At 39.9% G+C, this 17,074-nt stretch overlaps 1 protein-coding gene and 1 long non-coding RNA gene across 2 annotated transcripts in view; one reads left to right on the forward strand and one right to left on the reverse strand.

The window, feature by feature from the left end:
• Window positions 1-2,742: 2,742 nt before the first annotated feature.
• On the reverse strand, window positions 2,743-4,668 carry LOC128491216 (uncharacterized). Its single transcript, XR_008354022.1, has 2 exons — window positions 4,491-4,668; window positions 2,743-3,066 (listed from the first exon to the last, which is right to left on the reverse strand). It is a non-coding gene; the product is annotated as an uncharacterized LOC128491216 (long non-coding RNA).
• A 1,050-nt stretch (window positions 4,669-5,718) lies between these two features.
• Window positions 5,719-17,074, forward strand: part of ANXA6 (annexin A6) — a 31,297-nt gene continuing 19,941 nt past the window's right edge. Inside the window, exons 1-3 of the mRNA XM_053463476.1 lie at window positions 5,719-5,886; window positions 12,190-12,236; window positions 16,070-16,160. Of these exons, the coding sequence (XP_053319451.1) occupies window positions 12,225-12,236; window positions 16,070-16,160 (103 nt within the window). The 5' untranslated portion in view covers window positions 5,719-5,886; window positions 12,190-12,224. The remainder of the gene's footprint in view (window positions 5,887-12,189; window positions 12,237-16,069; window positions 16,161-17,074) is intronic.

The raw sequence follows: 17,074 nt of genomic DNA on the forward strand, positions 1-17,074 counted from the left end.
ATGTAACTGGTTGGCAATGTTCATGGTACGCATGCTAAAATCTGCGTCACAATCAGCATTATTTCGTCAATTTCCTGTCCCGTCCGAAACTTGGCCTGGGGAGGTTCCAGGAGTTAAAGGTCTCTATTGGTCGCCAGGACCGAGCTCCTCTGGCATCAACCAATGAAGTCAAAAACCACTTGGGGGCGCTCATGTAAAACAAAAAGGGGGAAAAAAAACAACCACAATAGTGTAGAATGTAAGGGAATAAAACTGTATTAAGTGTTCATCACACTCACAAAGGTATTGAATATTTCGCGCAAGTCTCAATATCTTGTCTTGCAATCTCTGAAAAATGTGCAAAGGGAGATACCAATAGTGTAATCTCTTAGATAAAGATAAAGAGGTAAATAAATAGTTGAACTCACAGAGTGTTATTGCACATAAAACATGAGGGAGGGTATGACAACCCAGCGATTCCCAAAGGATTCCTATATATTTCCAGGAAGATTCCTGAACAAAGAGTCTTTAGAGGCAAGGTTTCAACATTACAGCAATTATCTTGGTATTTTTTAATAATTAAAAAACAGTAATAGTAATCTTATTGACGAGCTTAGGGTTTCCCCTCTCAGGTTCAAAGGGTGAAGGGGCAGATTCTCAGGGTCACACAGTGTGGGTCTGACTCCTTCCTATTCTACTATGCTGGCAGACTCCCAATTGGTGCTTTTGCTACCAGTATGTTATGGTTGATATCCCTGCTTGAATGCAGGTGACTTAATTAAGTGTATATTTGAAATAATAACAAGTCAAGGTTTCCATGACGGCCAATATTTGAGCCATTTGGGTGACATATTTGGCGAGTTACTACATAGAATCTTCATGGGTTATTGAAGGGGTAATATCTCAACCGTTTTAAGGGCAGCTCATTTAGAAAGTTCCCAGGGATGCAAACCACCTAAGGCTTGCTTTTCTTTATTCGATTAGTGGGAGTGTTTCAGGAATAATTGGTTTGGAAGCAAGAGGTATTGTGTCAGCAATATGGCACAATGTCTTAGAATGAGTCTGCTTCTTAATGTGAAGGCTCTTCTCATCTCCTGATCCAACCTTACAAAGACTGTCTAGGCCAATCAGCAACTAAACAATAGGGGAGAGCTAACTTAAAATAATCATACCTTAGAACTTGACCATGCCTGAAGCTTTGGGCAGACAATGCCAATGTTAGCTTAGATACCCTGAAATGGGTTAGGAGTGGGAGGGAAATTGGGTGGGAGGGCATGGCTAAACATGACTCTAGAACCTGGAGAAAAGAGGAACATGACCCAGAGAGCCAGAGAAGCAGAGCTTCACCTCGAGACTCTAGGTCCCACTGGGAAAGTTCCCAAGTATAGTACTGATAATCATGCAGGTCCTAAGAACAGAAAGTTAAAATTAGAGTAATAAAGGATCACGTTGAAGCTTTTGGAAGTAGAGAGAATGAAAAGGAGATGCATGGGCATTATGACTGGGTTGCTTAAGAGTGGCAGCTGCCCCCTCTGGAAGTTATGGCCCTGGTTAAAATTACTTTACCAATTTTAGATACAAAGGCTATTTTTTATGTATGTAATTTACTCTTTGACTACAATGCTGAAATTTTTGCAGAAAATTCAGAATATAAAATTAAAATATATGAATTATGTCTCGAATCACTTGCCTCTCAGATCTGTATGTTACTAACATACTTGGGAACTAGCGTAGGCTACCTAGAGCTCTCCCTCTCCCGGGGAGGTGGCTTTGTGGGGGGACAGGGCTAGATATCAGAGGTGTAGCTAGCCATGCATGGGGCAGGGATGAACTAGTCCTGGAAGATATAAGATATGAGATGTGTCAGCTGCTGTGTGAGCCATGTATTCATATATTCATGTTGTTGTGATGGAATAGAGGACCTTGTGTATCTTTGGGGGGTTATTGAAACTTTGCTATACATGTCTGCAATCAGGATTCATGTTAATACATTTTGGTGGCGTGATGAGATCACATCAGGGTACATCTCTGATGTATGTATTAATTTATAATTAATCTATTTACTATATTAAGGTTATCAGCAGTCCAATTGTCTCCAATTGTGTAGTGGGAGCAGGTTCATTTTGAAAGAGTTTATGTGACCCAACCAAGATATCTCAAACTTTGTCCATCTGTGAGGATCCTCTTGGATTTTCTGCCAGTTGGTCTGAAAATGAGCATGTGAAGACTTGGTGATTCAAATGATTGATTTATTGCATCAATGAGTGTTTGTGGATAGCCAATATTGAGGGCTTGGAATTTACTTCAGTTTATTTTGTAATAAGAGACAGAACCATATTTGTCCAGATGCATTTGCACATTTGGAAGTGTAACCGGAAAATTAATGAGTGTCAAGGTGACGTGCACCTATAGATCTAGTTGGATTTCAGAAGATGATAATTTGAAGCCGTGAATGTTCAGATCTTGACAGATAGCTGCCGCCAATGGTTCCATTTCTACGGTGAAAAGATAGTCCTTGAAAGTCTTAAATAGGCAAGGGGTGGGAGGTAAAGTAGGTAAACAGGTAGTGGATGGCCAATCAATGCTCCCCTTCCCAGAGAAAGAGGAAAATGACCCGGAGACACAGATAAACAGTGAGTCACCAGGAGACTCTGGGTAAAAGTGACTTCCGAGGTATGGTTAATATACTATGACTCTCCCATCCCTACTAACACTCAGTAGTGTGCAGTCCCCCTTCTGGACTTCACATTGTGTAGTGAGATGTGTGCCATACACTTTAATCAGCTGCAAAGCAGATGCAAGAAGAAAAGAAGGAGAACATTTCCATTGTTACAGTTTTGGGATTCATTTGCCCTCGGATGAGATTTTTGGCACACACTAGTAATCTCTAGTTTCTGTTACTCAGCTTCAGATAAAATGTTTCTGCAATTCATTAAAGGGACAGTGAATTTAAAACAGTATTAGCTTCTTCAAGAAATATAATTTATAAGGTAAGTAGAACGTGTACATCCACCAAAACAATTTATATTTCCAATTTTGATCTGCTGCATCCACGATCCTGTCACTTCTGATGGCTGTTAATATTGTCTTTAGATTTGGTGCAAAATAATAGCAAATTATTACACAATGGTTACACCACCTTTTATGCCTAGAACAGAAACAGAGAGAAAATATTAAACAGGAACACCAACCAGAAACATAGCGACAAGAAAATGTCTCACAATAAATAGAGAGAGGGTGGGACAAACACACGGGGTAAGATGGCACAACAAAACAGCACAGACCTCTCTTTTCTCCTTCACTCCCCACCAATCTTAACTTTACACGACCCCCTGGCCTAGCCCTGCTCTGCATCCTTGTCAAGGCCCCCTCTAGTCTACGTAGACCCCGTGGGGGCTTTTCTTACATTTATTTTATTTGATTTTTGACGCTTGAGGTAGTCAGAATCTCCCTCAATGTGATGCAAGCCCACAAAATGACGCGGCCTTCCCGCGCGTGGTGCCATCGAGGGAGTATCGTTACTAGTGACGTGTCGAAGGAGACCATATAGGTTGTAGAAAATGCCCAGGCTATACCTTTGGTAGGTGCCACAGTTATTAGGATGATAGAACTAGCAGGATGAATAAATTAAAACAAAGCTAATAATAATAATGATAATAATACACGTGCTTTAATCGGTGTTATTTCAGGTAATTGAGATTTAAGTTAGTTGTTTTTTTCCCTTTGTCTCACAGCAGAGTTTTGCTGATGTGCAGGACAGTGAGAGATTTCTCATGCTGTTGTCTCCGTCTTACTAAGCCTATATTACCAAATTATCGTTTAGGAGATGTGGATAGAAGCATCGCTTTGTCAGTTTTATGTGTCTTTGTGATCCATGAATAGCTATTTTTTTCTTTGGGAAGTCCAAGGTATCTTGTGCGTCCTCTTGTTATGTGGTTGGTGATCCAAAGTGTTAGGGCCACAGTGTAAAATGGACCCCCAGTCATCCTCTTATGGGGCTATTCTACCAATTTGCAGCCCCTTCCTTGCCCCCTGAAAAAAAAATCTAAAGATGGCCCGGATCTTCTAGGTCCTCCTCTGAGGAGGACCACCATAGTCTTCAATGGAGTGGCAGTCAAAAGCCATAACCCACCCTTCACCACCACCAAAAACCGAGTCTTCTTTTTTTTAAAGAAGTTCATCTGTTTCTATATGCATTACTGTAAAAGGATTCGGTCTTGTTACTGTTTTTTGTTACATGTGTTTCAAGCTGTGCCTGCCCGCCAACACACATAGCACTGTTGGTGGGTAATGTTTTTCCTTCGTCCTTGAGCTGTTGTCTTTGCCCGGCATTTAGATTCAAAATGTAGGCTGTTTGCCAATCACTCAAACGTTACTTCCCCGACTATGTATGTAATTGTTGTTTTGTTTAAATGTTTCTCTCTTACCCCAATGTGCGGCCCCCGTTCTTACTGCATATAGTCCTCCACTGTTTGTCCAAACTGATTGGTCGCCATGCTCCAGGTACTTACCACCCATTGGCTAGAGATACTGACAGATAATTCAGTTTGCTTTCTGTATTTGTTTCGCCCGATAACACTGTCCTTTCTACCCAGAAGAAGACCCATTTTGCCCAATAAAGTGTGTTCTTGTATTGACTTCTTTGTGACCTGGTTCCTGGAAAACTGGAGCTATATTTCACTCACAGTGTGTCCAGGGACCCTCTAGTCTACCTGGAGGGTCCCAGTTACTGTGACTTTTAGGGCTGTAGAACACTGTGAGCCCTAAACCTTTGGAACTCCTACAAAAAGGGATATTGAGTAGGACAAAAGGGTTTGGGTGACTTTCTCAACTAAAATTGGGTACTTGTTAGGCAATAATAACACATAGTATTTCACTATTGACTGTCAAGTCCTCCTACAGCATATGTTTTTGGGATCTCTTCAAATGACCACCGGTGATCAATCAACATCTGTCAGACATCTCACACATCAAAAGGTTTCCTCCTTTAAAGACCCAAACCTTAATCAGTCCTTGGTTTTGTATTAGATGCAGGATGGATGTATGCCTGATGTATGATTTAATTAATTCACTGTATTAACCTCTACCACTTCTGCTGGGAGGCCCCCTTATCTACTACCCTCTCAGAAACTGAAAACTTCCTAACATTCCATCTGAGCTTCTGAACCTCTATGGTCTCTCGCTTCAAATATTTTATTTGTTTCTATCACCACCCCCCTTTCTCTCTTTCAATTTACATAGTAAGATAGACGCTGCGACTTGGGAGCTTGTTCTCCGCCCTGGCACTGATAGGGTTAAACCAGTTCACGCTTACCCGGCAGCCAAAGCGCATCTGGATCAGTGTGCATGAAAATATTTTCTGTAGCTGGAAATGAAAGAAATCTTAAGAAAGACCTTCTCAATAATATTAAATAAAATACAGTAAGTAGTATACACAGATCCATAATAATTAAGATTACAGTTTTCCGTATAAAAGGAGAATAAAAACGCAGAAAATGACATTTTTTTATTTATAGAGCGCCAACAATGTATGCAGCGCTTCTCACAGTACATACATTCAAAGAGTAAGACAAACCGTTACATTTGGTAAAGCTTACAATTTTTTTTTTTTTAGCGTATCACCCTTGGCTCGGATCCATGCAGGCTTTCTGCGTCTCAGGGTATACTTTGGCCCTCCCCCCCCCTTATAAGTCACTTTTTTGAGCTGTCAGAAGCAGTTGGGCTGCAGCCTCGTGACATCACTCTGACGGCACCGGCAGCTGCTTCTGCAGTGTGGGAGGGCAGTCTCTTCTTTCTCTTCTTCTCCTCTCGAGGGTTGTGAAAGGTTCCCTGTATAAGGAATCCTGCAGCCTTCAAGAGTTCCACTTCTCCCTGCGTCTCGCTTAGTGGCCTACCCCAGAAACAAAAGTAAGTAACAGTCGAATGCTTTGTCCCGTTACATTACATTACAGACACGCTGGCACGGTGCCTCGGCATCGTATAATCTAGAATTTTAACCGGTTGTTTGACCATACATAGTTAAACTATTTACGTTAACTGTATATGTACCAAGCAGAGCAAAAAAAATATCCTAACTCGGAACATATGTTAATGTGGATTTCCCTGAATTCCATTACAGATGTGTATGCGATAACTGGAAATGTACATTTTATGTCATACTGTTACATCGGGCGTGATTGCACCATTTTTAGCATTTTGCACCCGACTTACTCTTCATACATGACCGTCGATATTTGTTTGTACTACGGCAGTCGGTATCTCCCATGATGCTTTTAACAGATTAAAGACTCACGTGAGTCGCATTGTGGTTACGGATTTCTGTTCACTGCAATGATAAGAGCTTTGTTTGCAGAGTGGAGAAACTACAAGAAACCGTTAATTATCATGTTGTGTTTATGACAAAAGAATATGTAAGACAGCCCCCTATCTGGCAGATTTTTGACCGGTCCTATAGCAAGAATTGTTTCGTCTGCCACGATGGATAACGGTGAACCTCCGAACCTATAGTGATACAGACTGGGTGTGTCACCACTCCTGTACTGGAAAGCCTTCAAAGAGAATTGAAGAGCCTGTGCCAACATTGTCGTTGACATTGTCGGCAGTTTTTGTATGCATTCTATGAAATTTTTTTTGATTTGTGAGGTCACCCGTCTACTCTCGCTTGATTTTTGTTGAGGAAAGACCTAAATGTTAACGCAGAGAGAGCTGGACTCAAGGAGCAGTTGTGATCACCGTCGATGCAGTCAATTGATGCAAATTGGGGTGTGGCATTCAGTAGAAATAATAAAAAAAAAACTACCAAGCTGGATTTTTTTTCTGTTAACCATTTCATTTTGTAAATTGTGTTCAGGAACGATTGTATAACAACTGTGTTACTTGATCCTTATCTGCAGGACCCTGGTATAGATGATCAGATTGTGTCCTTGTGAATCTGGATGACCTGAAGTCAAGTTTATTGGCTCTGTTTAATGGTGGTGGTCCATCTACTTTTTGGAATTTGACTCCTTTGTAACTAATAGAAGCATCATTCCTGGTATTGCTGAATGCTGAAACGTGTTTGTAAAATATGGAGGAGAAGCCTGTCTTGATTATCAGTCTGTAAGCAATAGCTTGTAGCCCTCTACACTTGTTAAAATGCTGACTTTAGACATTTTGGGGTTGTTTTTAGGGGTTGTTGTGGTTCCAATACTGGTGCAGTGTGGAAAGGGTGGTGCAGTCGCCATAGAAACTAATAGAATGGTCATGCTGATTGTTCCATTTTATTGTTTTGCACTATAATTACGGTATTCCTTATGGATAATTCCCAATAATTTTCCATTAAAATGGTCTTCCAAAGTGAAATCCTTAACTCCATAGATAAATAACAGACAGTGTACCAGTTTCTGTGTTCCACTATAGAGTCTAATTTTCATTCAGAGAGATCACCTCAACCCAGCACAGAAGTCACACCAAAGAGTGCAGATCTTTGTAGTATATTCATACAAACAGATGATTCTGAACTGCTAAACCTTTGGTGTTGCCATCTCTATTCATGCAAAGACAGTCAGCAGAACCACATTGTTGGGTGTGCCTTGCGGGCAGAGAAATTGAGATGAATCAAATTATATGTGCAGCAGAGAGTATTCCTTCACTGTTAACCTTTCTACGGCTTGGTATCTTTCACCCACTTGAAGAGATTCCATAAATAGTGTCACATAGAGGAGGAAGATTCTCCAGTTGTTGTTCCATGGAACCTATTGACTTAATTCCCTAAAACACTGTATGTCTCTGTGAATATGAAGGCACCAACAGAAGAACATCTAAAGGAAAGGCTTAATGATTTGTCCTGATCTTACAAACCTGACACACCTATAGCCAAACCTCAAAACCAAAAAACATGTTTCAAATAGACTCACATTATTTTTAAACTCTATTTATCAGGCAATACTCATCCCCTTGTTTATGTGTCCCCAAAAGAATGGGTTCCATCAATTATGTAGCCCTTCTCCCTAAACCACATGGGGATTGGTGAGTATTGACAACCACCTATAGACCGGTGAGGAGATATTGAGATGTTTTACGTTCCAGTATGGTGACATATGACCATTCCTTGTTTCCAAAGACTAATATTAAAACCCTTAGAATCTCAGCTGCATTGATCCTTGAGTCTGTGGAGCATGGACCATAGATGATGATGATGACTCATCATATAGTATGGCTTGTTGTTGTGGGTATTCAAGGTACTGGTGGAATTTTCATACATACATTTTGAACTTTTGTGTTTCAAAATTGATCCAGATTTGCTTTAAGAAATATTGGCCCAACTGATGTTTATTTGAGGAAGCAAGTGAAGTGGCTTCTGCCTCTTTACTGAAGGCCAGGTCAGAACTTAGCTTTAGTACTAATCTTCACAGAACACTGCAGGGCGCACTTATGGGAAAGCCTAATATTCAAAAATAAGAATATCTAAGGAAGAAACCCACATATAAAAAAAGCGAAAACTCATTTAAAGACAGATTTAATCAAGTTGGTTTGTTCGTATATCATCATTTTACAGAAATCTAAGCCTTTCACTGGTGTTTGTGTTGTGAACATGATATAAACACCCCTGCGTGTAGATGTGGAATAATCAGTAGTGAGTGGATCTCATTCATGGTTCACTTTCTCTCCTGAAAGGACGCTTTCATGAGCCTTTTCCAGGAGTACATTATGTATGGAAAAATATTTCAGTAATCGTTAGGGTTTAAAAATAGCTCTCAACCTTCGCTGCTCTGCTTTTAATTCATGATCGAGTCTGTGAGCTGCTGTGAGTCTGCAAAATGGAGAACGTCCTATACAAGCAAGACACATATATCAGATGTTAGCGTATAATAAACTCCTCCCGAGCCAACTCCCTACGGAGGCTTCAATTCTGATCTGCATTCCAGTTTTCAAGCGATTGCAGCGGTGTGATTGCGGGCCCCCTCTTGCCACGCCGTTCCTTAATATACCCCCTGGCATGGATTGCAAAATGGCCCTTGTTTCCAATATTCCAAAGCCGTCCTTTATTCATATATAACAAAATCACACATTTTCCTGAGTGATCATTATAAAGATAACATATAAAAATAATATAACATTTTAATGAACGGATTGTCTTTATTTCATTACATTTTCTTGAACAAAAAGTGGACGATTTTACAAATCCAAACGGTTTAATGAATCTGCTGATGTGTTTTGAGGTCACGGCATGTTTCAGCCAATAGGAGTGCAGGAAATGACATAAATATGTTGTATTGTATGTATGATATCAGCGTATGAAAAAAGACATATATTTCCTAACTATTTGTGAAACCTCGTTGTTGGGCGGCTGGATATTAACCTCAAAGGAAGTCATCACGTCGGGACATCATGTTGATCAAGTCCCTTAAATGTGTATTTATTATATTTAAATCGGCTACATCCCTGGTGCATAATCGGAATAAAACACAACTTTTACATTGCTATTAATTATGCATAGATAGTCACAAGAAATGCTTTTTTAACCCTTTAGGTGCAAAAGTGGGTGAGCAAAAGAAACATGACCCTGATACCAAGACAAATAAGTCCTTTTTGTTCCCCAAATATATATATATATTTTTTGAGAGAGACGTTTGCTTTATTTGCTGTTGGAATTTTTCGAAAAATAGGTTTATCTACTGAGATATATCTTGCTTTCTGTATCCAACAGCTGGTGGGCTACAGACATCATCAGCGCGTCCCTCATAGACCCTGATAGAGCGAGTCCTTGTTTCAATTCCCATATCAATGTTTTTTCTGAAGGTTTCATCACGTATAAACACAGACATATTTTAAGACTTTGTTCAGTTTCTGTAGGAATAACCTATCCCTGCTTGTATGTGTGTCACATGACAATTATGCGTTCCCTGAAAATTTACAAATAAAGCACATTTTTGTTAAGGATTCAGAATCATTTATGGAAAGGATCTGGACGTTCAGCATTAGTAGGAATAGCATTAGTAGGTAGCTCAGTAATTAAATTAAATAGGTGTTTTTTTTTGTTTTTTTTTACTGCTGTGGTGGGGGGAAGTCGAAGCCGCTGCTTGACTGCACAATGGATGATACATTAAATATTTAATTTGCTCTTGCAAGCTTGCTTTGTGTGCTTGTCTCTTACACTCAGCTGCTCGGAGCTATCAGGGCTGGTTCTGCTGGACACCTGTTCTGTTCAAGGGGGGGTGGATGAGGGCTGCAAGAAAAATAAAATTGTCCGGTGTAACAGTTGCAGGACGTATTTGGTCAGGGGTTGCGTTAAATTATTAATTTATTTAAAATATTAATTTATTTACATATGGTACAACAGAATATTACCTTAAATGTAGGACTTGAGCTACCTTCCTTTCTCTTTTGATCTATACATTTAACCCATTGAGTGTCGTGCGGCCGGCACATTTGTTTCTCAGTGAGAGGCCAGGTTTTCATAGTTTTGTTATAGTTATAGTTAGGTAGTTTGTAACTAATAGATGATAATGATAATAACCTAGCAAAACCTTTTTTTTTTTTTTTAGTCCAGTTAGAAACGTTTAATTTGATGGCGGAAAAGAAACATTCTGCTGATTTAATTTGCCCATTTTCCCTGACCCTGACTGACCATTTAAGTCAATGGTGAAAAAATTTAGTGTAGTTAAGTTTATCTTTTCATAAATACCTAGTTTAGGGCAAACCGAGCCTTAAAATCCTAAAAGCAGCAATCAGACTTTAATTTCACACTTTTCATTGAGGAAGAAGCAGCTGATCAGCATAACTGGGAACTCTCTGGGATCGGCATAGGGTCTCCTGGTGAAACACTGTTTCCCCAGGTCTCTCCTCTTTCCCCTTTTGGAAAGGGGAGCAGTGTTTAGCTAGGCCCAGTTCCCCTCCCATTTCCAACCCATATAATGGCCCTCTCGTGGCTAACGACACCCTTCATGTGGCTAACGACACCCTTCGTGTGGCTAGCCCCAGCCTCGTGTGTCTAGCACTACCCCCTTGTGAAGCTTCTCAGAAGGACAGCTCTGGGTAGCCTACCCTGGGATGTCCCCAGGTATGCCAGTAGGTCTAAGACATTATAGAGGACACCAGGAGTGCTCTGTCCTGCATTTACAACATTAGGTCTTCCATTTTCTTTCCTTAAAATTTTACATTTACTTTTACAAGCAAGGGTTGATTTAATATGCTGTATGGTATGGCTAGACATGATCTATAGCTCAGTTTGGGCCTTATATTACCAGCATTGAGAATTGTCCAAAACGTTCTCGACGTATATATAATATACAATAGGGTTTCCAGGAAATTGTCTGAGACACAGCCAAGGCGATTGTCTGCTCACTGAATTTTCCAGATGCCGAAATGAATAATATTCCATAAAAGGATTTAGCAGCGAGTTGAATGAGGCTGGAGAAGGGAGGGGGATTTCAACCGAGTAGAGTTTGGATAGAGGTCAACAAAAACTTTTGCTTCTAGGGGGCAAGGATGGAAAACACAAATCACAGATATTTTTGTTAATAGATTTGCACGCTTTGTATGATCATAGCACAACAATTGTATTAACATGAGTATTTCAGCTAACCGTGTTACATTTCTTAGTTTGTGCTGACAGTAGGTGGCTAATATGATTGGTGGAGGCAGATATGATGTCAGACTTGGATAATACAAACGTGAATAAAAACATCTTTGACTCGTTGAACCGCATGGAAGTCAAACTTTACATATATGGAACATAAAGAAAGCCCTCAAAGAGAAGGGAGTAAGGGTTCAAGCTTGGCTACAGTTTACAGTAATACCTCAATATGTTGAGCTGGCTCTCTCAGCTATGAGTATACCTGCCCACATTGTTCACAACATTGTGTCTCTTGAGTAGAACTAATGAGCACATGAAGTATATAAAGATTTAAGTATCTACTCTCCCAAACAGCTTCACCAGTGATAAGTACCTTAATACGCATTGACCTGCCGAAAAAGGAAATAAAATTAGTGACCTGTTGAAAGCCTTGTGTTTCCAGATCTAAGGCGTACTCCAAAATTAGCGTCAGCCAATCATTATCTGGAAATCTCACGCGAGCCAGCACTGGATGTGTATATCCGTGCATGCTGGAGGGGTGGAAGATGCTTATAAGATGATACTTAGGTCTGAAGTGTCCGTACGGTGTAATTATCAATTAGATTTGTAAAATGAAACAAATAACTTATAATGACTGTATTTTATTTTTGCAGGTCTCCTTTCATCCAGTAACTGAACCGCGAGCATCATGTCATTCAAGGTAAAAGTAACACTGCATTTGACAGCAACTGTAAAAAGAAAAATAGATGCTTAGCCAGCTGTTGTTTCTCGTTGCACCAATCATCATGCAAAGCATAGGCCTGTGATTTGATATGCGTTGTCTATGAGGGCATAATGTATTCTCTGGAATAGAACACTTAAAGGGAGACTCCAGTGCCCCATGGAGCCCAAATCAACAAAGCATACAAAATAAAAAAACAGTTTAGTGTCCCTGACCGACCCACTAAAGTGACTTTAATATGCATTCTTCAAAAAAGAATGATGGCTTGAGCATCCCTTTAAAATTGAAGGAAAACGTATCCTATAAATTGGTTGTACCTGATATTACAATTACAGTCATATGTGATCAATTTATTCTAAATGTATGTACAGTCGTGTGAAAAAGAAAGTTGACCCGCTTTGAATTCTATGGTTTTACATATTAGGACTTAGCAGGTCGAAACATTAGGTAAAAATAACCTCAGATGAAAAACAACACATGATATATTATACCATGTCATGATTTATTCTACAAAAATAAAGCCAAAATGGAGAAGCCATGTGTGCAAAATTAAGTACACTCTTACTGCTTCCATAGGAATTAAGATGCTAAGTAGCAGGCAGGTGCTGCTGATCTAAAGCCCTTGGTTAATTGATAATCAGCAAGTGTGACCACCTCTATATAAAAGTCGAACGTTTAGCAGTTTGCTGGTCTGGAGTATTCAGGTGTGTTAACACAATGCCAAGGATGCCAAATGCACCTCAAGGTCAGACCTTGCAATGCTCAGAGAAATAGCAGAAAAAACAAGAGTTCAAAAAGGATGTACGTTCTTTTTCACACTACAAAAACTGCTATACATGTACACTATTCACAGCCTGGCTTCTAATGTTAATGGAACATAATTAAGGCATAATAAATATTCAGCGATAATTCTAGTAAAGGTTTCTAAGGTTTCATAATCCCCATATTATCTAGAGACCAGTGCCCTAAGATTTCACATACCCTGATAGTGGATCTACAAGCCCATGGGACACCAGCGCCATGTTTTAGGCATGTCATTTAAAGCAAATCCTTCACTTTTCTGATTTTTTTCCTACATTTTGAGGTTTGGATCAAGGCTTTTGTGTCTGGTGCAGAAACATTTAAAGCTTTGCAGGGGGAAAAGAGAGAAGAAAGGTGAAACTAGACATTTCCCGACACAGGATATATATATAAGGACTAGGAGGGGAGCCAAGATATGCAGGATATTTTATTTCCACTCAAGACGTGATATTTATAAGCTCACAGACTAAAGAAGAATGAAGTATGAGTCAGAGTTGTGGGCAATCATATCTCTGCATTGCTGCAGTTAGATTAATAGCGCCTGCCGTGCTTGAAATTGCACAGACTTAACCCGTTGTGCTTTGCTATATAACAAGCGGTTTCCTGGAAGTATTAGTCTTAGTATTAATCTGAATGCTTTTCTCTTTCTAATTTATAGTTATTTTTCACATAGTATATTTAGACTAAAGAGCCCCCTGGTGCACTTCCGCAGACGACTTTAAAAGTCTAAACTGATCGTTAGAAAACCCTTTTGTGATTAGAAATGTCCTTGTCTTCCATGAAAACATCTAAGTGACCCTAAACCTTTGAACGGTAGTGGACATATATTATTTTTTTTTACTTACTAAACATACCACCTATCTGTTAAAAGTCTACTGCTGGAGTCTTTTATGGTTCTGCTTTTTCAGATGTTTTACACAGAGGCTGATGCCTAAATGCGTAAACAGTAGGTGTTCTGTTGTTTACACATTTTAAGTTTGAAACATTATTTTTAGGTGTTTAAGTAAAGTGAAAGTTTATTTTCTATGCAGACATGAATCCTAATTCATTTCACTTTTTTCATACTCACAAATATCTGATGACACCCTGAGAAAAACACGTATGTAACATTCCTTCATTCAACAGACCTACCCCAGATCTGCCCCTGGTAAAATGGAACATGGGCTGCTGCCCCAGATTTGCTGCCCTAGACCTAGTCGGCCTTAACCCCAATACACACCACTGCCTACAACAAATCAATGCCAGATTTACCGTGGTGACCCAGAGAATCGGTTCTTCACCCCGAGACTCTGGGCAGAACCTGGAGATTTCCCAGGTATGGTGACAACAGGTCTGCACACTGATATATTTATTGGGGTCTCTGTCCTAGGCCTGGCCAAGGGCACCAACCCAAACCTTCCTGAACCATTCTATGCCAATGGAGTCCTCCAAGTCGAGGATATGATGTGATATCTTGGTGCTTCACCATAGGAAGAGGGGGGTAAAAGTACTATGGGTGGTTTTAAGGGAGATCTCAGACCCATTGGATCTGCTCACTTAGAACCTGTGTGGCTTTTTAAAGCCATGCCTTTTTTGTAGAGATGACATTAAGAGGAATGTGGTTTTAATGTATCAGACAAGTCGATCACATCTGCATAGATTAACACAAAACCTTTAAAAACACTAGGCTTTGTGGTACTTGTTATATGAGGCGTATGCCAATCCAAGCTCCAGCTACCTGGAACCTTCCCTTTTTGGGGTGCGGGTAGGCGGTTCCGCTGACATCTGAGGGTGGTCTTGCTGACCCACACACACTAGGCCCTCATGCAGGACAATGCCATGGTTGGAGGGGAGGTGGGCGTGGAGTGGGGCGTGGAGTGGGGCATGTCGCAACGCCACTCCCGCCACCCAGAGCTTCTCCGTGGTGACTCAGAGACCTGGCCAAGACCTGGCGCTTCACCAGGAGTCTCCGAAAACCAGAGCGTTCCAAATATGTTCTTACAGCTGTGACTCCTCACCCTGACCCCAGAATACCAGCAGACACTTACTGCTCACTAAAAATGCAACCAGCTTCAAAACATTTCCCTTTAGTTAAGTGAAAGTTGAGTGAAAGTGAGGGGATCTCATGTGATCTCCTTCTACTGTCCATTGCAATGTGTGACATAACTAAGGAGTCTTTATTTCATATAATGTGGCCACAGCCTTTTGTTTGTCACATGACATTCAAGTGTTACTGGCAACAATCCTGAATAAGGAAAAATACTTTTCCCCCCTTCTATTCAGGTATCAATCATGAAAGCGTGGTTGGCGTATGGACACGCTTAAGTGTCCCATACGGCTTCACCAACAAAGGATACATATTAAACCACTTCTTTAACTTAAGGAGAGACTGGAGCTCCAGATCTGAGCCACTGATTGGCTGCTTAAAACTGCTGCTTTAAATCAATGGGAGTGCTTTCTGCGCATGCACACAGGGATCTTGTTAGACTCTCCCCTGTAACTCTTATATTAGCCAGGGCAAGGGCTGGCAAGTGGGGGTTGGGGTAAGAGACAAAAGCATAGGAGGATATACGTGAGTATGTAAAGGGGCCGAAATTTTATTGAATGCATTAAACTGTAAAGTGTCCCTTTAAAGATTTGGTGCCTAAATGCTGCTGGTTTTCAAATCGGTCAAGATATTTCCAATCTAACCATTAATCAATATTAATTTATTATAGCGACCAAAGTATAAATTATATTGCCAAAGTTCAGAAAACAATCATATTATTTTTATAATGTTACACATAGGTATTTACAAAAAAAATAGAAAAACATTATCCAGAATGAAATGACGTTCTCATACACATTTCTGAAAATTAAATTTATTTTAGAAGTTTTTAGGAAAAAGTACATATAATACACATGTATTGGCATGTATCTCTATTGAGCAGTGACTGCCCCCTACTGGCTGCAGCATGCATCTTAAAATTTCATTTTTTTTTTTAATTCATATTGAGTTTTAATTCTTCTGATATGCTCTGTATTTGATCCAGGGTGGTCGTTACAGGGGATCTGTGAAAGATTTCCCTGACTTTGATGCCAGCCAGGATGCTGAAACTCTCTATAAGGCCATGAAAGGAATTGGTAAGTTAAGCGTGTTTGTTATAACATAAATCTACACGTCATATATCTATCTCAACCGTTACTAGTCCTGCCATTCCTGCATTATATAATAGCAGGCTGTTTTCTGCCGTATCTGAGAAAGCGGAGTACAAATACCTATTAATTTAAAATATCTTTTCATTTCGGCATAGCCCAGCTGCTACCAATAATTTTGCAACAAAAACCCTGAATATACAAAATTCAGTTACAATGTAAGCCACAAAATAATTATCGTGTAATATCCCGAGGCACTTACTACTGATGTATATAAGGATTCATTATTTATTTCCTTATACACACACAATATATATGTGTGTGTGTGTATATATATATATATATATATATATACACATATATATATATATATATATATATATATATATATATACATATACACACACATATTCACCTGTATACCATACTTGGGAGCTCTCAGGTTTTGACCTGACGCTCCTTTTCTAGGTAAGTTTCTTCTTTTTTTTCTAAAGAGGCTCCCTTCCCATGTTATGCCTGCTCCCTGCCTACTTTCCTCGCTCTCGGCCTACTTTCCTCGCTCCATGTCTAGCTGCCCCCCAAAGAAAGCGGGATGGGACTAGCCCCACCCCCATATGTGTCTAGCCCATATGTAACCGAGTAAAGCATTCATAACACAAGTAATGTAATTTGTAAATCTTTTTAAAATATTTTATAAATATACTCCGCTGTTTCTGTACAGTATTGTGGTTTTCACGGCTGTGGAACACCGTGATACACTCATGCCCAGCAAACATTCTGAGCTCTTAGAAAAGAGAGACGTCAGGGCGTGGGAAAGAGAGACAATGGATAATTGGGTCCTAAAGGGGGACTATTCCCTACTAAAGATAGTATAAGCCAATTTTTTATGTATGTATTTATAT

Source organism: Spea bombifrons, chromosome 4 (genome assembly GCF_027358695.1).
Source record: "Spea bombifrons isolate aSpeBom1 chromosome 4, aSpeBom1.2.pri, whole genome shotgun sequence".
NCBI classification, from domain to species: Eukaryota; Metazoa; Chordata; class Amphibia; order Anura; family Pelobatidae; genus Spea; species Spea bombifrons.